Source organism: Notechis scutatus, chromosome 7 (genome assembly GCF_049901735.1).
Source record: "Notechis scutatus isolate UNSWTSFEM ecotype Mainland chromosome 7, rNotScu1.2, whole genome shotgun sequence".
NCBI classification, from domain to species: domain Eukaryota; kingdom Metazoa; phylum Chordata; class Lepidosauria; order Squamata; family Elapidae; genus Notechis; species Notechis scutatus.
In genome coordinates this window covers 6,751,713-6,773,983 of record NC_142015.1, presented here as the reverse complement: position 1 = coordinate 6,773,983, position 22,271 = coordinate 6,751,713, and the positions used below count along the sequence as shown (strand labels likewise).

Sequence of the window (22,271 nt, the reverse complement as noted above, 5' to 3'; positions counted from 1 at the left end):
ACATCTGGAAGGCATCTTTACAGCTGTAACATAAGAACAATAATGATTTGGAAACATCAGCCTTTGTTATGCTTTCTTCTCAAAGAGACTAAAATTATCCCCTGTTTCTCTTGTCTTTGTTTCCAGCATGGAGCCACCACGGCAAGACTTCCTCAAGTGCAGGACCCAAAGGTCACTGCCCCCATGATTCCAGATGATGGCACCAACCAGTTCTATGCTACGTACGACAACCACGAGTGCAAGAAATGTCCACCAGGTATCCCATTATCAGCTCCACCTGATCCTTCGTAATAAGAACCAGAGATAGGTAGGTAGGTAGGTAGGTAGGTAGGTAGGTAGGTAGGTAGAAGAACCCGGGGCATGGCAGAAAAGCAACACAGTCAAATAAGCAATAAGAGTCCCTTTATTATCTCCAACTTTGCCCCCAATGTCCAGGTTACCTTCAGCTGGAGAAAAACTCTCCCAGGAACAGCCTTTAACTGTAGAAAATTCAGTCCAAAACAAGGTACACACAAACTGTAACTTAAAATCCAAACAAACCAAACTGAAGTAATTAGCTTGACAGGGCAGGAGAAGGAATTTCAGACTGGAAAGCACGGCAAAACTCACACAGTTGGGAAGATGCCAGAAATACAGATAAGCCACGATGATACAAGATAAATTCATGTTTGCTCCCAACAACTTGCTGTGTGCAGCTTTTTTTATACACTGTGTTCCCAGCTGCAGCTAATGAAGGGAATCAGGGCCCTTTCCTCTCCCATAAGGCACGAAACCCATGTTGCTCTCTTCTCCGTTCCTCCTGATGTGCCCTAGGATGAAGAGGGGGTGGGGCTGGGTCTTCCTCTGAATTCCCTCTCCCTTGTTCTACCTCTTCCCTGCTCTGCCCAGATGGACTTTGCCCTTCCCCAGTTTCTTCCACAGCCAATGGAGCCACACTCCCACTCCCTGTCAGCTGTTCGGCTTCCTCCTCCAAGTCAGATTCCAACAGGGGCATGGATGGTAGGTAGGTAGGTAGGTAGGTAGGTAGGTAGGTGGATAGATAGATAGATAGATAGATAGATAGATAGATAGATAGATAGATAGATAGATAGAATTCTTTATTGGCCAAGTATGATTGGACGTACAAGAAATTTGTTTTGGTGCAAATGCTCTCAGTGTACATAAAAGAAAAGATACATCAAGAGTCAAGAATCATCAGGTACAACACTTAATAATAGTCATAAGGTACAATAAGTAATCAAATCATACTAGGAAACAGTCAATATAAATCATAAGGATACAAGTGACAAAGTTACAGTCAGACAGTCACAAGTTGGAGGGGATGGATGATAAGGAGTGATGAGAAGGTTAATAGTAAGAGTAGTGCAGACTTAGTAAATAGTTTGACAGTGTTGAGGGAATTATTTGTTTAGCAGAGTGGTGGCTTTCGGGGAAAAACCATCCTTGTGCCTAGTTGTTCTGGTGTGCAGGGTTCTACAGCATCGTTTTGAGGGAAGGAGTTGAAACAGTTTATGTCTGGGATGTGAGGGGTCTGTAGATATTTTCACAGCCCTCTTTTGGACTCGTGCAGTATACAGGTCCTCGATGGAAGGCAGGTTGATAGTAATATGTACACGACTTGCTCCTTTTTTTGAGAAAGATAAGTTGGACATGTCTTTCTTGATAACCCTGTGGGACAGTCATTTTCATTAGACCGCGCCAAATAAGTATGAACTGAGCTGAGGCAAGGGGCAGTTGGACAACCATGGTGGAACAGTGACAAAACTACGCAGGAAATGACCCATTCAAAGAACTGTGGCTAGAAGCCATTGGAAGCAGTAGATAACAGCAGAAGTTGACTTTATTATTTTTTTTTAACAAAAAAAAATATCACATCGCATTACTCATTTCCCCAGAAATTCTACAGAACTCATGTCGCAATAAGAAATTGAAAAAGGAGAGAGAGTCAGATGGGGGAGGAAAAAAAACTTATTGTAGTTTAAGGAGATGATTCAGGGGGATTAGAAGCTTGCCCTGCTGTTCAAAAAAAATAAATGCACGGTTTTTTACCTTCTCCCTCCCAATGATGGACTTTCCATTGGTTCTTCCTCTTAATATTACATCTTTCTCAGCACATCTGCAAAAAGTATGCTTTTGCTTAGACAGGCAGATTCCCAAGTGGGTGACACACATCGGCTTCTGGCGTAATACAGAGACACTTCCACACTGTGCAGGACTGTATTTATTTTACTCAAATTATAAGTGATTTGCTGCTTCACTGCCGGTTGGTGTATAACCGCCAGTCAGAACACGATGGTGCTTCTGCTATCGCTAGGTACCAGTCTGCCATGGACCCTGGGGGGAAGGTAGAAGGGAGGGGGGGGGAATGCTTGGAGGAAAGTGAAAGTAATGGAAGTACGCGTGCCTCTCCAAAATGGTGTGTCAAGGTCACTCCACTGTGAGAAGAATGCAGCTGCAAGCCAGCCTACATCCAGTTCAAAAACATTTTCTTTGAAGTGGTGATGGGAGGGACCAGCAACAGGAAGTGCCTAGGAGGGGAAAAGATTTCACTTGGGGTTTTGGCGGGCAAATTTCAGTTCCGGCTTTGCTTTACTGTATTTCACTTGACCTCTTCTAAACTATACCTTTCTCAACAAGTGGATTCGTTCTTGCTTAAAGGTTCAAGTGGAGGCACAACTGATACTACCCATCTCGCATACATGTTTCGGGGTGGTTCACAAAGTTAAAGCAACATAACCAAACTCCTACTGACAAAATGAAAAACGATCCAAACAGTTAAATAACAAAAGCCACACACACACACACACACACACACACACACACACAAAAATCATAGGAGAGTGCCAACCTACAGCTCACAAACAATACAGCCACCCTCACCTCTATGAGATTCCCCAAGCCTGGTGGCACATCTATGTGTTCGGGGACTGGCCAAAAGGGTTAGGCCAATCTTACTAAAGCCTGGGTGCCATAGCTGTTCTGACCCAGGCTTCGTCAAACTTGATAAAACGCAAACTGAATTTAAAAGTAAAACCTGTTTTAATGTGACGCTGGGAATTACTTGCATTCCCAGCCAAAACTCATTAGACACAGTTCCTCCAGATAAGAGCACACTTATCAGTGCTGTCGAATGCTGCCAAGAAAGAGAAGTCCAATTAAGGCTAACCTAAACCAGCCCAGAAAAAAACGACCGGAATACACAGAGCTTCAAGAAGGACTCGGAATCTATTGAACTGCTTTGCTTCCTGCAAAGCTCTTTGTCATTGAGGACTGACTTTTATCCCTTCTGGGAGGGGCAATTACCTCCCAGCCTTACTCGCAAGTCGCCCCTTTTGTTTCAGCTGCTCTTGCCTTCTAGCAGCTCTGCGCACAAGCACACTGGGAACAGGCTCCCCTGGGTCCTCTGCCTCGCTGCTGCCAGACTCCAAAGGCTTCGAAGGCAGCACCCCACTCCCAGATGGTCCTGGCCCCATCCCTACATCGGATGCAGGACCCTCATCCAAGTCCTCGCCAGACTGCCTGACTGGTTCCCTTTTATCCTCACGGTCCGAGACCTCTGCCGGCGAACCACAACAATAGCAGGATCGACCCTGTTCCTGGGTCCCATCAGTTAGAACCCCTTTGAATGTGGGACTTGAAACATATTTCTTCTGCCAGATTTTGATGGGATGGGTAGATGCAACTGGGGGAGAGAGCAGTGCTAATGGCTTACTGTAGCTGTATATTAATTTATTCCCTGCCTCTAATTGGTGCAACGTGGACATTCGTTGTATAGCTAGGTCTGCAGTTCCTAGAGAATTCCTGTCTTTTAAGACAACTCCAGGTCCGGGGAGCGGGGCCAGTCTGCAGCCCGTTGAAAGCCAGGCCGCGCAAGCAGCGGGCATCCACATGAAGCTCCATTTGTGCATGCGCAGGATTAGGTCGCACACACAAAATCAATCCCCTCTGGCCTGCCACTACCACTGCTGCCATTGCTAGTCTACCGAGCCAGAAAAGTTTGGGGACCGCTGTTTTAATATATACTATTAATATGTATTTAACTGTTTGCATCTTTTGCTTTTTTTCTAGGAACTTTCGTCCTTAAGCCTTGTACTGTCCCCAGAACGGAAGGGACTTGTCAACCCTGTGAGAACAACACATTTTCCAAGCTGCCGAATTCCTTCAAATCCTGCTTTGCTTGCAAAGTCTGCAGGATTTTAGGTATTAAGGATAGAGACAGTTTTGTTTACTTAGTTTGTTAGATTTTTTTTTCCTGCTTTATGACTGTATAGGTAACTCAAGGCAGCAAACATTTTCTCTCCCTTTTTTCTTTTTCATTTCCCCCATAGCAACAATCTTCTGAGGTGGGATGGGCTGAGAGTCACTGGCCCAAAGTCACTCAAACAGGTTTTCATGCCTAAGGTGGGACTAGAACTCACCGTCTCCCAGTGATTGGCCAAAGTCACCTAGCCAGCTTTCATATCTAAGGCAGGACTAGAACACACTGCCTTCTGGTGATTGGACCCAGCCAGCTTTCATGCCTAAGGTGGGTCTAGAACTCACCGTCTCCTGTTGTTTGGCCAAAGTCACCCAGCCAGCTTTCATGCCTAAGGTGGGTCTAGAACTCACTGCCTTCTGGTGATTGGCCAAAGACACCCAGCCAGCTTTCATGCCTAAGGTGGGTCTAGAACTCACCGTCTCCTGTTGTTTGGCCAAAGTCACCCAGCCAGCTTTCATGCCTAAGGTGGGTCTAGAACTCACCGCCTTCAGGTGATTGGCCAAAGACACCCAGCCAGCTTTCATGCCTAAGGTGGGTCTAGAACTCACCGTCTCCTGTTGTTTGGCCAAAGTCACCCAGCCAGCTTTCATGCCTAAGGTGGGTCTAGAACTCACCCGCCTTCTGGTGATTGGCCAAAGACACCCAGCCAGCTTTCATGCCTAAGGTGGGTCTAGAACTCACCGTCTCCTGTTGTTTGGCCAAAGTCACCCAGCCAGCTTTCATGCCTAAGGTGGGTCTAGAACTCACCGCCTTCAGGTGATTGGCCAAAGACACCCAGCCAGCTTTCATGCCTAAGGTGGGTCTAGAACTCACCGTCTCCCAGTGATTGGCCAAAGTCACCCAGCCAGCTATCATGCCTAAGGTGGGTCTAGAACTCACCATCTCCTGTTGTTTGGCCAAAGTCACCCAGCCAGCTTTCATGCCTAAGGTGGGTCTAGAACTCACCATCTCCTGTTGTTTGGCCAAAGTCACCCAGCCAGCTTTCATGCCTAAGGTGGGTCTAGAACTCACCGCCTTCTGGTGATTGGCCAAAGACACCCAGCCAGCTTTCATGCCTAAGGTGGGTCTAGAACTCACCGTCTCCCAGTGATTGGCCAAAGACATCCAGCCAGCTTTCATGCCCAAGGTGGGTCTAGAACTCGCCGTCTCCCAGTGATTGGCCAAAGACACCCAGCCAGCTTTCATGCCTAAGGTGGGTCTAGAACTCACCGTCTCCCAGTTTCTAGCCTCATGACATCTTATCTTGCATCTTATCTTTGACACAATATTTTTAAGTAATAAAAAAAGTTATATAAATACAATGAATTGAAGAAATGAAATGAAACCGGAGGCCCATCAATGCCATTATGGAAAGATTCCTCCCATTGCCTTCTGAGAAGGAGTTCACATGTCATACTAAGCTGCAATGAAATGTATTTGCATTTGGTCATTCAACGACCTGTGTTTTACTCAAGAAATCATGTTAAGGATATTTTAGGCAAACATGTTGTTTGCTCTTAGTCTGAATCTTCTTTGCTGCTCAGAATTGCTGCTATAGTTCTAAATTTGCGATTTGTTCTCTTTCCAGATGAGGTAGAAATAAAAAAGTGTACTGCAACCACCGATACCATGTGTGCTTGCATGAATGGTACCTTCTGCCTACCTGACCAGCCATGTGAAACTTGCATTAAATGTATGACAAGGTCAGCATTATTTCACACTGCTTAAAACGCTTTAGAAGTAATTTGGCAGTCTCTATTCTGACACCAAAAAAAAAAAAAAAATTGAGAGAGGTTTGGAGAAGGTGGATAAAGACCACAGATCTTTGGGGTGGGAAGAAGAGGCTGGGGGGGTGGGGAAGGTGGAAAAAGCAGGAGGTTCTGCTACCACAACCTTCTAATTTCCAAGCTTTGAGCAATCCCTGATGAGGCATTCATAAAAAGAACTGAGCTTTTAAGATTCTGAGTGACACTTTGTGAAGCAGTGGTTTTGCACAGATTTATGTTTGGAGGTATTTATAAAAACGAAGGAGGAAGAGGAGAAGGAGGAGGAGAAGAGGAGGAGAAGAAGAGGAGGAGGAGGAAGAGGAGAAGAAGAAGAAGAGGAAGAAGGAAGAAGAACTACTACTGAAAAGGCTATTGTATCTACTCTGGAAAGATTGCCTTCACAGATAAGAGAATTCTCTGCTTCAAGAAATCGATATCAGGCACATTAGCCTTGTTGACAACTTCTTGAATACATAACTTCTACAGAGTGGTGAAATTGGCCTGTCCATCACCAGATGGCAGTCTATCACAGTAGCATAATGGAAGGTGTATCTAAAAAGAACAATTCCAGTGACTGCCACACAACACAGCTCTTGTGACAACTTCCATCTGCTTTTTTGTTGTTGTTAGTTGCAGAGTCTTATCCGACCCATCACGACCCCATGGACAATGTTCCTCCAGGCCTTCCTATCCTCTACCATTTTCCGGAGTCCATTTAAGTTCACACTAACTGCTTCAGTAACTCCACCCAGCCACCTCCTTCTCTGCTATCTCCTTCTTCTTCTGTTGCCTCAATCTTTCCCAGCATTACTTAAGTGCTTATTTTGCTGATATATGTATATTCCTACAGCTTGGAAATGTTCTAGGTTGCCAAATATCCTAGAATCTTAGGATAGGTTATCCCCAAGGTGCTTCTTTCAAGAAGCAACTGGAACTTTGGTTTTTCTTTGAAGATTATTTCGCTCCTCATCCAAGAAGCTTCTTCAGCTCTGGAGAAGCTTCTTGGATGAGAAGTAAAACATCTTCAAAGAAAAACCAGTTGCCTCCTGAAAAAAGCACCTTTGGGACAACCATGACCTGGATGACTGAGAACCTCCCTAGACATTTAGGACAGGTTACCGTCAGTTAGCTGTTGCTTCTAGCGGTTCAACACTGAGTAGTTCGAATTGATTCTTGTTCAGTCTGAGAGGTGACCAAATCCTTCAATGTCCCATTTTCTTTTTGTGTCCATAGCTGTGGTCCTGGAGAAAGAAAGGTAAAGGATTGCATGCCTACAAGTGACATCCAATGTCTTCCTGATGCTACCTCATCACCTCCAACAAGTAAGTTCCTTGCATCCTGGTGGACCAGTAGCAATGAACGTGAGAATATGGTGCTAGTCCTAAAATGAATGTTCAGACAGAACAATATGGAAATGTAACAAAATAGGGCAACGATGAGAGCTTTCGGTTAGAATACTTCCTGGCCAGATGATTTGGTTCCTGCTGTCCTCTGGCTTTTGAACTCGCAACTGTCCCTTCCCTGGAAGAGAACCAGCGTTCTGTATCTGCTGAGCAGGCACCGTTCTTAGGGAAGTTGCTATCATATTAGATTTTGATTGTTAAAGAGAGGGATAGGGGGGAATTTAGATTAAAGACAAAAAGATGTTTATGTGCTTGTGTTGTTCGGTGTTTTTGTTTATTTTTAATGGACCTTTACTGATTCCTAAGGAGAGTTGAAGATTTAGAGATGAATTCTAGAAAATGGGGTGAGATGTGGAATGAAGATGCATCTGATTGTATTTTAAGAGATATATTGAGCTTGGTTGTTTTCTTGCAGACATTTCATTACCAAGTAAGATAACATCATCAGTGCTAGTAGGGAGCAGAGTTTGTTCTCATTTTATATACTGGTGGCTTGCTTGTCAGTGTTGGTAGGAGTCGTCTTAGTAATTCCTTGATTGGGCTGTTGTTTACTGTTAGATTGTTTGTCTGGGTTGGAAGTTCCTTAATCGGGGTATTGTTGACTTCTTGATTGTTAGTCTAGTGTTAATCTTGGGGCTAATCTCTGCTTTAGACCAATCAAGCAAACAATACCCCAATCAAGGAACTTCCAAAGACGAACAACCTAACCTTAAACAACAGCCCAATCAAGGAATCTCCAAAACCACTTTAGTCTCCAGACTTGGCTTTTATCAGTTTCTCCTCAGATGGGGCCGATTCCAGAAAGGGGGTTTTGTAGATTAAAGTCATTACATCAAATTTTACTGCAAGCCTCTCAGAAGCCAGTTTGAAGAAGCATACCATCCAAATGATCAGATACAGATTAACAGAGTTGGAAGGGACCTTGTAGGTCAACTAGTCCAACCCCCCCACCCACCCAAGCAGGAGACCCTTCCCCATTTCTGACAGAGGGCAGTCCAGTCTCTCCTTGAAAGCCTCCAGTGATGAAGCTCCCTCAACTTCCGAAGGCAACTTTTGTTCCATTGGTTGATTGTTCTCCCTTTCAGAAAATTTCTCCTTATTTTCAGGCTGAATCTCTCCTTGGTCAGTTTCCATCCATTATTCCTTGTCTAGCCTTCAGCCAGTCTACACCTGCCCTTTTTCCTCTTTCATTTTAAGGTTCCCCTGGACCAGGAGATCATGGATTGGCCTGGCTTGTGATTCCTGTGGTTGCTGTGGTGGTGGTTCTGGGCGTGGTATTGTATAGGAAAAGACCCACAACCTTTAGAAATGGTAAGAATAATCTTTTTGTTTTCCCTGAGACTTAAAATGGTTAAGCACGGCCCTTGCTATGATAGTGTGATATGTAAAGAACTTTTTAACATTGGAGTGGCGAGGGCAAAGAAGGGAGCCTCTACAGTATTTAGAAGTTACAGAGTCTAGAATTCTGCCATCCTGCTCTGCATAACAGTGTTTCTCAACTGTGGCAACTTAAAGATGTGTGGACTTCAAGTCCCAGAATTCTGGAGAAAAGATGGACAGAACTGATGCATAGCTCTTAATCATGCCCAATGCCTTCCCTTCCTTCTTTCCTTCTCCATAATCAGTGCTGCAGATGTCCCAGTGTAATTGTTCCCTTGTTTTTAACATTTTTTTTTTATCTGCAACACCCAGGGTCATTGGGAGTTAAGTGGCAGAATTAATAACAATAATAGCAAAAACAATAATATCCCACTAGCATCCTGACTCCAAATCTTCCTTTCCTTTCCCCTTCCTTCCTTCCTTCCTTCCTTCCTGTCCAACCTGCTGAAAAATATAATAACAATGTTTCCTTTCCTTCCCTCCCCTTTCTTTCCTTTCTCCGTTCCTTTCCTTTCCCTTCCTTCCTTCCTTCCTTCCTTCCTTCCTTCCTTCCTTCCTTCCTTCCTTCCTTCCTTCCTTCCTGTCCAACCTGCTGAAAAATATGACAATCTTTTCCTTCCTTCCTTCCTTCCTTCCTTCCTTCCTTCCTTCCTTCCTTCCTTCCTTCCTTCCTTCCTTCCTTCCTCCCTCCCTCCCTCCCTCCCTCCCTCCCCCTTCCCTTCCCTTCCCTTCCCTTCCCTTCCCTTCCCTTCCCTTCCCTCCCTTCCAAAGAGCCTTTCAGCCTGGGCTTTTTTCCATTCTCGCCAGCTTCATACCCTCAAATCCGTCTCCATCTGGAACAAAGCAATCCTAGTTTGTTCTCTATTTTATAAGAAAAGTGCATGTTCCAGATTGGACTCAAGCTATCCCCAAACAGCTGTTCCATGCATGTAACAGTTTGTGCATGAATCATTTAGCAGGTCCCCACTTAAACGTCTTTATAATGTGTCCATATGTGATCACTGCTCTGCTGGCTAAATTTCTCTATTCCATCCTGTTTTCTCTTACAGCTTGCACGGGTTTCTGGAGCCGCAAGGTAAGGACCATTCTTCCAAGGGAGATGGGAAAAGTAATATTGGGCGAGGGGATTTCTTTTTCAGTCTCACAACTTTTTATGAGAAGCTATCTTATAACGTGGGAACTCAGTCCATGTTGCTCACTTTTTGCCCATCTCTTTTCAGTCTATTAAGTGTGATTCTTTTTCAGTCTTCCCTCCTTAAGTCATAGAATATATATAGGATATTTTGCATACATAAAATAGGTTATGTCATTGATCTCCGCATGTTGTAAGGTTACGTTACTGTGACTTGAAGATTGAATAAAATTATGTTGCACTAGAACAGTACTAGGGTGTATTTTTTTCAGGAGTAAGAGCTTAACTGGCTTCAGAAGGATGGAAGGCTGAGTCAGCCTTGAGCCAGATCGAACTGCCGGCAGTAGGCAGAGTTAGCCTGCAATGCTGTATTCTAACCATTTCACTACATTCAGAAGATGCAGCTAGTCCAGAATGTGGCAGTGCAGGCACTGGTGGGCGTGTTATACCCATGGGATCCCACCTCTCCACAAGCTGCACTGGTTACCCATAGGCTTCTGAGTACAATTCAAAGTGGGTTGTCTCCTTTAAAGCCCTTCATGTATCTCACTCATTGTCATATTTCTTGTTGATTCTAACCATTGCGCCAGCCGTGGTGGTGCAGTGGTTAGAATGCAGTGCTGCAGGCTACTTCTGCTGGCTGCCAGCAGTTCGGCAGTCCAATTCTCACCGGGTCAAGGTTGACTCAGCCTTCCATCCTTCCGAGGTGGGTAAAATGAGAACCCAGATTGTTGGGGGCAAGAGGCTGACTCTGTAAACTGCTTAGAGAGGGCTGGAAAGCACTGTGAAGAGGAATTATAAGTGCTAGTGATAGTGCTAGTTAAGACATTATAAAGCTACATTATTTGTGGGACTGCCTGTCTCCAGCTGTTTCTGTCCATTCAATGAGATCGCACAGAGTCTCTATGCTTTGGAGCCCAACAACTAAACAACATCATCTAGCAGGATCCTGGAAATGTGTCTTTTTTTAATGTGGTACCTGGCCTCTGGAATAATATCCATGTCCTTGAGTACAGGTTCCCCACAGGGTTGTTTCTTCAGCCCTCTACTGTTCACTTTGATGACCCACGACTGCTGTGGCAAATCTGCTACGAAACATATTGTGAAGTATGCAGATGCCACGTGGGTCTTATCTGGGATGAAATTGAGGTTGCTTATAGGGAAGAGGTGAAGGTTCTGGTGGACTGATGCAATTAAAGTGACCTGATTCTAAATGTTAATAAAACAAAGGAGGTCATTGTAGATTTTGGAAAGAGCCGGCATAGTCATATTCCACTCAGTATCAAGGATGCAGCTGCAGAGGTGGTCAACAGTATTAGATATCTGTGGGTGAAGATAACTAACAACTGGAACTGGTCTCTCCACCTGTCATCCTTAGTGAAGCATGGAAACCAGCACCTGCATTTCCTGTGTCAGATGAGGAGCTTTCTTCTTCTGTCCTGGCCACTTTTTACAGAGGCACGGTTGAGAGCATTTTAACAAACCGCATCATTGTTTAGTTTGGTGGCAGCAGCACCTCAGATAGAAAGTCCCTACAGAGAGTGGTGAGGACAGCGGAGAAGATTATAGGAAGCTTGCTTCCTGTCATTCAGGATACTGCTTATAAGCGCTATGTGCTTAGAGCTCAAAGCATCGTTAGAGACCCCACCACACCCACTGTTTCTGTTGCTCCCCTCTGGTAGGAGATTTAGGACGAGTGGACTTCAACTCCTAGAATTCTTGGAGTCCACTCATCTTAAAAGTTGCCAAGAAAAATTCGGGTTTATAGGGTTGTCTCTAGCTACTTATGAATTTTTCTGTTTTTTGGTACTGGGAACATGGTCCAGAACCATCCATGGTTGAGCAGCTTCTAAATTGCCAAAATAAATACATTCAGATGAATTGAAATGACAGCTATATGGTTCTTGGTTGTAAATACAGACCAATACTTACATGTCATAATTTTTGAAGATTTCACAGATTGGAATTTTGTTTTGTTGTTGGTTCAATTTATGGTCTGTATTAAGGAATATAGTAGAAAGTCTTCAAGTTGAAAATGGAGAAAAATTATGTAGCCAAGAGAGGGATAACAAATAATAAGACCTTTTGTTTAATCTACTATATATGCATATATTTTGTATTGTTCATTCCTTCTTATGCTGTTTGAACTATTTTGAACTATTTTTCTTCAAAGGGATCTGATTAGTCAAGTATTAGTCAAGCAGAATACTCATATACAAATCTGGTTATCTTTCTTTGCCCATAACAGTCTTATCTGAATAATTTGGTAAAATATCTCTTAATATGCTGTATTTACTAGCATTAGTAAATTTAATATTAATAAATCAAGCAAGCAGTTTAATAGTTAAACCGCTAACAATTAAGCAATTAAAATTAATTTTCCTAGCATTCGTTAAATTAATTCACTGTTAATTTAACAGGAAATGAATCTTAACAGTAAAATTTATTTTGCTGAAGTAATCACAATGGTTAATGATCCTCCAACTCAACTTGGGTTGCTTATTAACTCTGGTGAATATTGCTACCCACAGTATCCTTCTTCTAAAACAAGGGTCTTCAAACTTGGCAAGTTTAAGACCAACTCCCAGAATTCCTGAGCTAACATGACTGGAGGAGGAATTCTGGGAGTTGAAGTCCACAAGTCTTAAAGCTGTCAAGTTTGAAGACACCTGTTCTAAAATAAACAATAGCTAAAATGGCATCTTCTGTTAAAAGGGGAAGAATGAATATTTGGGATGTTATTTAATTCAGAAAGACTTGCTTTTTATACCTAAAGGGATTTGAACGCTCTTAAAATCCAGAGACAATGTCATATTTTATTTTTTAGAGCTAGTAAATCCACCGTATCTTTGTTTTTTGCAAGCGTACCCAATTCCTCCACTATCTGCAGAAGAGGTCCAGTCCAGAGCCAAGCGAAGAACGCGACAACATGTTGAACATGCAGAGGAACCAGAGATCCGAAATACTCTCGCCAAGGGGTAGCACTGCCAACGGACAAGCACCGGAAAGAATGACCCCATTAAGAGTTTCCTCTCCATCGGAGGTAACCAAAATGTCAAAATGTTGTGGTTGTTAGTCACACCCAACTGGCTTGCATTCACAACCATTTGCAGTGTCTTGTGATAGCAATAGCATTTAAGCTTATATATTGCTCCACAGTGCTTTGCAACACTCTTCGGGTGGTTTTATGATGTGAGCATATTGCCCCCAACAATTTGGGTTCTTGTTTTATCAACCTTGGAAGAATGGAAGATTGAGTCAATCTTGAACCGGTCAGGATTGAACTTGGGACTGTGGGCAGAGTTTGCCTGCAATACTGCATTATAACCACTGCACATGTGGTATACCACGTGATTGTAGCTTTTGACCTTTTTTTGCCAGCTTCTGGCAAAAGAACCCATTCAGAACAATGGGTTCGTACTTACACCATGGTGATTTGCTTAACAATCATCATAAAAATGATGGTCATAAGTTTGGGTCCAACTTGACTTATGACTTACGATGAATATTCCAATCCCAATTATGGTTGTAAATTGAGGGGCAGGTTCTTAATTTCATGAATGCAATTGAGTTCGAATTTTTTCAGCGAGCGTGATGGCTCAGCTGTTAAAGACGCTGGGTTTGTCAGCTGCGAAGCTAACAGCCCAGGTGCCGCATGATAGGGTGAGCTCACATTACCTGCCCCAGCTCCTACCTACTTAGTGTCAGGATACCAGTAGTTGCCCTAATTAGCCAAGAGTCATCAATCACGTTCTCCAGTTAGAGATTTGGAGGCAGAAATTCTGGTAGCTTAGTTATAATCTTTTCAAGATAAGAATGGAATGCACTTTCGTTTCCAAACTTGCTGCCCTGCTCTTTCAAATTTCTTCCCTCCCCATCTCCTTCTGTTCATGGCAACTCTAAAACAGGCATAGATATGTTTTATGAGTTGACATTTAGCAGTGTTGTGGTTAGCTGGCAGCAGGTGTGGGCGGCTGAGGAGAGCAAGGACTCAAATGAGGGGCCAGGACCATTAGGGAGTGGGCTGCTACCTCAGATATTGTGGGGGCTGGCAGCAGTGATGAGGAGGTTTCTGAGGAGCCTGTGCTAAGTACACGTGCGTGCAGGATTGCTCGTAGGAAAGAGCAGCTACAACAGCATGGGCGACTCGGAAGTAAGGCTGCAAGGGAATGGCCCCTCCTTCAAGAAGATAAAAGCCAGCTGTGAATCGGACGTTCTTTGCAGAAGGCAAAGACGTTTTGAAACTCCAGCCTCGTGGACATTCCAATATCCTGAGTTTGTATTTGAAGATTCTTGTGTTCCAAATTATTTCTTGTCTGTTATCTTTTGGCAAGTCTCGCACAGTTTGGCAAGGCTTGTGCTTATCACAGCTAATTACAGGTATTTTGTAAAAGCATTACAAGGTTTCTGTTCCTTTTGGATTGTGTTTGATTTGTTGGAAAAGGGCGTGGGACAGAAGCAGTTTGAAAGCATGCAAATGCAAGTAGATAAATAGGTACCACTTCAGTGTGAAAGTAACAACGTTCCGTGCACCTTAGTGTATAGTCATGCTGGCCACATGGAAATGTCTTCAGACAACACTGGTTCTCCTGCTAAGAAACTGAGGCGAGCACCACTGGAATCAGACATGACTGGGCAAGAGAAACCTTTACCTTTTCTATTCTTTCTCATTACAGGTAGGTCGAGGACATGCAGCAATGAAGAAATTAGTTCCTGTAAATGGCAGGAACTCAACAGAAAGTAAGTGCTCTTAAATTCTTTCAAGTTAATCTGGATTCTTTTTGCCAGAACTCTCCTTCAACTATAATGGTATTAGGTATATAGTAAAACTAGAACATAGAACAGTAGGGTTGGAAAGGATCTAACCCTCTGCTCGACCCTGTATCATTGTGGACAAATGGTTGGCCAGTCTTTTTTTAAAAACCTCCAGTGATGAAGCACCCACAACTTCTGGATGTAAGTTGTTCTACTGTTGATTATTCACACTGACAGGTACCATAATTTCTCCTTGGTTCTCTCTCTCTCTTAGTTGGATCTCTCTTTGATAAGCTTCCACCCCTTACTTCTTGTCCTTCTGGATTCACAATCCAACATTGTACTCTATTCTTTCCTGTTAGAAGTGCTTCACTGACTCCACCAAGGATACTCCATTCCCTTCCTCACCTTTCTATCGTCTGCTGCTTCCAAATCAGATCCAGTGTTTGAGAGATGCTCAGCCTCACTGGCTCAGTTTTTACCACAATCCAGTTAGGATTTATCTCCTATTGGTTCTACATTATTAAGAAGGAGGGATATCTGGACATACCTGGAAGTCGCCAGGTATGTTGTAGAAAAATGAAGGCAAAATTTGGTCTTCTCTTTCATTCCTGCTTCCAGGTGAGACCTTAGAGGTGTCAACATTGCTCATGTTTTAACAGATTAAAGAGTTGGATGGGACCTAGTATCATAGGTCATCCAGTCCAACCCCCCGCCCAAGCAGGAGAACCTACCCCATTTCTGACAGATGCCAGTCCAATCTCTTCTTGAAAGTCTCAAGTGATGAAGCTCCCACAACTTCTGAGGGCAAGCTGTTCCATTGGTTGATTATTCTCACTGTCAGAAAGTTTCTCCTTATCTCCAGGTTGAATCTCTCCTTGTTCAGTTTCCATCCATTATTCCTTGTCTGGCCTTCAGGTGCTTTGGAAAATAGCTTGACCCCTTCCTCCTCTCTGGGGCAGCCCCTCAAATATTGGAAGCCTGCTATCATGTCTCCCCCCCTCTTCACTAGACTAGCCATGTCCAGCTCCTGTAACCATTCTTCATATGTTTTAGTCTCTAGTCCCCTAATCATCCTGGTTGCCCTTTTCTGCACTTTTTCTAGAGCCTCAACATCTTTTATATAATGTGGTGACCAAAACTGGATGCAGTATTCTAGCATTGTCTTACTAAGGCTTTATAGCGTGATATTAGTACCTCACTTGATCTTGATTGTATCCCTCTGTTAATGCGATTTAGGATTGCATTAACTTTTTTGGCTGCTGCTGCACATGTCTGGCTCATATTTAGCTGGTTGTCCACTAAGACTCCACGATCCCTCTCACAGTTGCTAGTATTGAGCCTGGTTTCACCCAGTCTATATGTGTACACACATATTTACACACATTTAGTTCCCTGTAATTTGTATGGGATATGCAGCTTTCTAAAGTTGGGAGCACTTGTAAAGCAACCCTGAATAAACTCTGTTATCAAAGCTAGTATTTTGTGGGTTTCTGTAACTCATGGATGTTGGAGTAGAGAAATGAATTGGGAGCATCAGAAAGCTAACTTCTGGTCTTCCAGGACGATCCAAGGGAGCCCATAGAACAGTGGCAACTTCAAGATAGGTGGACTTCAACTCCCAGAATTCTTCAGCCAATAAGGCTGGTTGGGGAATTCTGGGTGTTGAAATCCACCTATCTTGAAGTTACCAATGTCAAGAAACATTGACCATAGAGACATTGATAACAAAATTTCTCTTTCATTCCCAGATGATACCACGGGGTGTTTTTCAGTGGATGTGGGAGAGGGAATGTGGGTCCCTTTTCAATTCCACATATTTAAATACAAGTAAATTGTTTAACAAGTTCTAATCACATTTCCTTGGCACTACTGGTGCTTGTTTTTTTAAAGGCAAAATATGGGAAGGCAGGAGCAGACGACGTTTGCTTTTTCAACTAGGCCTTTCCCCGTTATTCAAAGCACCTCATACCAGGAGTGATAAAAGCTGCCTTGTTAAATTTACAGACTAGTTTTTCTAGTTCCTGTGAAACCACAAGGCTAGCATTGTCAGAATCTGTGCTGACTTGAAGACACTAGCATGAGGTTAACTTTGGTTGCAGACATGCGTAGTTTTGCTTGGCTTGTCTCAGTCTTCACCATCATCTTTGCGGTTTTGTTTTGTTTTCAGGGAGAATTTTATGTTCATCTCATTTATTTATCCATCTGTTTGTTTTCTATTCTATTGAGTTTGGGACGGGGGGGTTGCATTTCAAGAGAGAGAGAGGGCTATCTTACTTCATCCCCATTGCTGAGATCCACCAACAATTATTTGAAAAATGTAGCTTCGCTTTTATAAGGACAAGCAACTGAGTTATGCAACTCTTGATTCTAAAAAGGTCCTTGCAAATGTCCCAGAATTTCCCCATAGCAACTCATGCAGCTGGGAAATCAGAAGCAGCTGTTTAATTCTCCTCCTCCTCCTCCTCCTCCTCCTCCTCCTCCTCTTCCTCCTCCTCCTCCTCCTACTAATGACACAACAGTGGTGAGACTCATCTCTGGGATAGGATGAGTCTGCCTACCGAGATGAGGTGGACCGGTTGCTTTCGAGGCGTGGAGAAAATAACTTGGTCCTCAACACCAATAAGACCAAGGAGCTTAGAGTGGACTATAGAAGGAACAGATCAGGCATCCAGCCCTTGCTTATCAATGGGGGCCAAGTGGAGCAAGTGGCCAGTTTTAAGTTTCTGGGTGTTACCCTAAAAGAAGACCTGACCTGGGATGCTCACATTGCAGCCCTGGTCAAAAGGGCCCAGCAGAGATTAGACTACCTGAGGCTTCTCAGGAAACAACAACGGAATTAAAAAACTGCTGGTGACCTTCTACCGCTGCACCATGGAGAGTATCTTAGCTTACTGCACCTCTGTATGGTTTGCCAATTGCACAGTGGCAGATAGGAAAGCACTCCAGAGGGTTAATGTCATTGCCCAGAAGATCATTGGTTGCCCTCTCCCCTCTTTGGAAGAGCCTCTTTATAGCTCCCGCTGCCTTAAGAAAGTTCAAAACATCCTCAAAGATCCATCTCATCCTGGGCATCCCTTATTTTTGAACTATTACCATCTGGCAGATGGTACAGGACAATAAAAACAAGGACAAACAGGCTGAAAAACAGCTTCTATCCCAGGGCAGTAGCTCTTTTGGATTCTTCTGTACAGTGCAATGTGGTGCGGGTATTGGAGTTTTCAATTCAATGTGTGGAGTGTGGAGAATGTGTGTGTTTATTTTCATAGTCATACATTGTACACTGAAGATGGTATTTAATTTCGTTGTACAAGGTGCAATGACAATAAAGTAAGCTAAACTAAACTCCTCCTCCTCCTTGTACTTCTTCCCCTCCTCCTTTCATCTAACTCAAATTGCTCCTATTCCTTTCTAGCTCTGAGTCGGTCTTTTGACATCTTCATCAACAAGGTGCCCCCCAAGGACTGGAAGAGGTTCATGAGGCTCCTCAAGTTGACCGACAATGAAATTGACTCAGCAGAAAAATCTTCACAATATGGGAATGAGCAGCATTATCAAATGCTAAGGACCTGGCTGGACAAGAACGGCCAGGCAGCCACCTTGAGTGTCCTTCTGGACGTGCTCAGTGGCATGGACTTAAAGGGTATTGCGGAAGAAGTCACATCAGTTCTCATTGCTCAACATTTCTATGTGTACGAAGAGTAGGTTCTTGGCTCCTTCTTGACCATCTTGAAAAATGAGAAGGAGTGGCTAGCTTCTTCTCACCAGGGCATATATTGTTTACATTTTAAACTAAACCAGCACTGCCTTTCCCCAAGAAAGTGTGTTTTTTTAATTTAAATATTGGTAGCTAGGACTGTGCTGGACATTAGACTCAAAATATGCTTTCAGAGAAGATGTGGATTATGGCAGCGACAATCGCTCCCCTGTCCTTACAGAAATTGTGTCCTTTCACAAACTTTGCCAGGTCACCATTTAATCTCAGGAAAATACACCCTGGAGTTAAGGAGGTGCCAAGCCGTTGCTTAGATTTTGTGCTTTGGGCTCACTTGGCACTTCCTTTCTTTATTCAACCTGGGTTTTCTAAGGATGCACAACTTCTCTTTAAGCCCCCTCCCCCCCAAATCAATTTCTTTAATTTGGCTTTTCAGAAATTATCAAGTATTACTACACCAGTGTTGTTTTGGACGCTGTTCCGTTTTTTTCAGTACAAATGATGTTTTTTTTCCCCCCATGAAAGTTATTTTTGATGGCCAAATTGATCTTTTTCAATTATCAGTATAAATTCTGTATTTTTTAAAATAATAATAATTTGTCTTAGGCAAATTTGGATAGTCTTGGGGGGGGGTCACATTTTTTTGAATGTGATGTGAACAAAAAGAGTTTAATCATCTTTGTACATGTGTATAAAGTGTTTGCTTTTAAATCCTGCTGCTATTCAACAACAAAAGGAACCTCCACAAATAAGAACAATCCTTTCACTTGATGGGGCTAGTATTTCCCATTCTGTTGACACTGTGAAGTTTCTCATACGTTTTCTGCTGAATTGAATTCTCCTGGGTAGAAAATGTCAAATCTTCAACACGGATTTCTTGTGTCTACATCTCTGGGTGCTGCGTATAGAGGGGAGAAATACTCCATCCCTTAATTCAATACAGCAGGGGTCCCCAGCCCATGGCCCACGACCCACTAGTAGGCCGTGGCCTATTTGCAACCGGGCCACATATGAGTGGTGTGCTGGTGTGTAAGAACCTGGAAAGGTTGAGGTACGCGGCAATATAGTATATTATGGAGCTCTCCTTAAGAGAATTTCTTCTGCAAAGACTGGAAACATTTTCTCTTCTTTTTAATTCAGGGAAAATTAATTCTTTCAAGAAATGAAATGCTATGCCCGAAATTATTTTCCATCTCCTTTGGAACATTTCTGTAAAGAAAGGATTGTTCTTAATAGCACTATGGAGGTCTCTAGGAATCTCTTTTCGTTAGGAAATTTGAGAAGAGAGGACAGAAGGATTTCCAATTACTTGTTTACAGTTTAGCATTAATGCGCATTCTACAGGGCAGGATCCAGATCATCAGCAAGAGAATTAACTTTTTAAAATAGCCTGCTAATTTGAGTTCCTTAAAAATATGTGCCTGTATTTGCTGCTGAAAGGTCAAAATAGGGGCATTAAAAAAAGAAAAGTGCTGATCTTTAAAACGAAAGTGTTACCAAAATAATAATAATATATATATCTCCCCGGTAATTGAAGTTCTTTAATTGCAAGGTCCTATTTCTGGACCTTGCATGGTCCAGAAATGTGCCTTTGTGCACATTTGCAGTAAATGTGACACGGGTTTTATTTATGGCAATTTTAAAAACATGCTTATGAATATTTTATTTTATAAATTATTAGTCTGGACCACAAGAAAGGGGCGATTTGGCCAATCGCACTCCGTGTATTTACAAGCAAATGTTTGAGGTTGTCAATTGTGGAGCTCTGCTCCGTTCCCTCGGTCTCATCCTTCATGGTGAAGGACAATTTCCATCGATCCTTCTTCCTGGGATTAATTAAAAATGCAAGAAAATCACCCTAGGAGAGACATGTCCCACCCCCTCCCGTTTTCTTCTCCCTGATGAAATTCTCTTGAAAAAATACGCTTATTATTCTCAATGTATTGAGCAGATAGATAAGCGATTACTCTAAATTCGACGTTGGAAGTGATAAAAACAGCTAATAACTGGGATGGTTAAAATAAGCCCCCACCCTCCACTAACCCACCTCAATTAGGGAATATATCTATCTATCTTGATATGAGTGGTGCTGTGGTCTAGAGGGTGGAGCTATTGCCTCACAGTCAGGAGGCTGTGAGTTCAATCCTAGGTAGAGGCAGGTATTTCTGGACACAATGAGAATTTATCTGCTGAACAAAAGGGCATCCGGCCAATCTGATCCAGCTGTGATATGTTGGGCAGGTTCCTGGCAGTTTGTTCCCATTTCTAGAGACTTGATGGAAAGACACTCATACAACGCTTCCAAATAAGAGGAAGGGAAGCAGGGATAGATTGATCGCCAACCCCCCACTTAATTTATGTGAAACCTCACTTGTTGGAATTTTTTTTTTACAATGGTCCTCTTTGGTTCCATTTAAAAATTATGGTGTTTTTTTTAAAATAAAGCCTCCCCTCCCCGCCCCATAGATTTATAGGTGTGAGTTATTCCCCCTTTGGGGTTTGAACTATGCTTGCAAAAAATAAAATAAAAATCAGGACCAAAGTGACTTTCATGAGTGAGATTTTGGCAACGTGAGGAGCAGATTTAAAAAAAAAAAAAAAAACCTCCTAAAAAGCTACAATTTGTGGCATGCTTCCACTGAGCCTGTCAATCGGTCCATCAGGATGGAATCTTTTGGATTAAGTTGGAATTCCAAGAAAAGTTCAGTTGACCTTGACTTCACTGAGATCTTGCAACATCTTGGTTTTTCCACCCCTTTTATCTGTGATACCAGCTCTCCTTTGAGGCTGTAGTGGGTCAGTGCATTCACATCCCTCTTGTTAGGGTCAAAGGTGGCCCCGAAGTTGTGTAGAACCACCGGCCTTCATGCACTGCCCTCCTTTCGGTGTTGAATTCGCTGCTTTTGACATGCCACATTTGATTCTGGATAAAGACTATTCATGTCTGATAGTTGGTTTTATTCAGTTCTCTCTGTTCCATGTCATGGCATTGCTGTTTGGCTAGCTTAACTGTGCTAGCCCTGCATCCTTGATCCCGGACAATATTTGAATGACAGTGTTAGCACAAGAGGAATTAGGTGGGATGGTTTCTGCCCATAGATAGTAGTCAACAATTTAATTCAAGAGGGGTGGGTGGGTGGAAGGAAAGCAGAGAAGATTGCAAGGTTGAGTGGCCCTGCCATCTTTCCATTCCCAGAAGGACCGTCCAACAGATTCTTGGGTGGACAACTGGATAAGCCTCAATATCCAGATAACTCAGCTGTGACTTTACACGGTGACTTACAGTTTTGAGTGAAAATAACATGTTTTTTTTTTTAAATAAAATCAGGGTGAATTTGAATTTGCCTTACTCTGTGGCATTTCCAGAGGCCAATAAAAATGCAAGAGGGCCATGAGAATGTTTATTCGGTATGGAATCACTGCAGCATTAAAGAGAAGGAGGTGCATAATGATAGACCCCTGAGCCAGTTTTTAAAATCTTTAAGCCTCCTGTGTGCATTTTGCATGTGGTACGTGACGGAAGTCCTGATGACCAAGTCCATCTGATTAAATTTTTGTGGATTTGGAAGACATGTAAATCTTTGAGATTCAACTTATTCCTATCCAATGTATTGGCTGAACCCATAGGATGGTAATCTGCTTTCGTAGCAGCTGGGATCTGGATCCTGCCAAAGGTAGAATGCCATGTTTGTACTCAAATTAGGGAACAAAAGAAGTGGTGTAAATAATTAACCTTCAAATTGAAGTCTGCTTCAAAGTTGTATCTGTTTCTAGATATTTAAGTTTAAAATATTTTTTTCCGTTTTTTTTCTTCTTTTTGAATGTTTTGTTCATGTAAAAATATCAACTTAAGTATTTTAGATAGTAGGATTCTTTAAAAAAA

The 22,271-nt window shown here is 42.8% G+C and overlaps 1 protein-coding gene across 1 annotated transcript in view; it reads left to right on the top strand.

The window, feature by feature from the left end:
• Positions 1-19,886, top strand: part of LOC113420992 (tumor necrosis factor receptor superfamily member 10B-like) — a 48,088-nt gene extending 28,202 nt beyond the window's left edge. Inside the window, exons 2-10 of the mRNA XM_087969929.1 lie at positions 127-256; positions 4,069-4,200; positions 5,826-5,940; positions 7,237-7,325; positions 8,604-8,717; positions 9,836-9,861; positions 12,782-12,961; positions 14,595-14,658; positions 18,089-19,886. Of these exons, the coding sequence (XP_087826055.1) occupies positions 127-256; positions 4,069-4,200; positions 5,826-5,940; positions 7,237-7,325; positions 8,604-8,717; positions 9,836-9,861; positions 12,782-12,961; positions 14,595-14,658; positions 18,089-18,378 (1,140 nt within the window). The 3' untranslated portion in view covers positions 18,379-19,886. The remainder of the gene's footprint in view (positions 1-126; positions 257-4,068; positions 4,201-5,825; positions 5,941-7,236; positions 7,326-8,603; positions 8,718-9,835; positions 9,862-12,781; positions 12,962-14,594; positions 14,659-18,088) is intronic.
• The last annotated feature ends 2,385 nt before the right edge of the window (positions 19,887-22,271 follow it).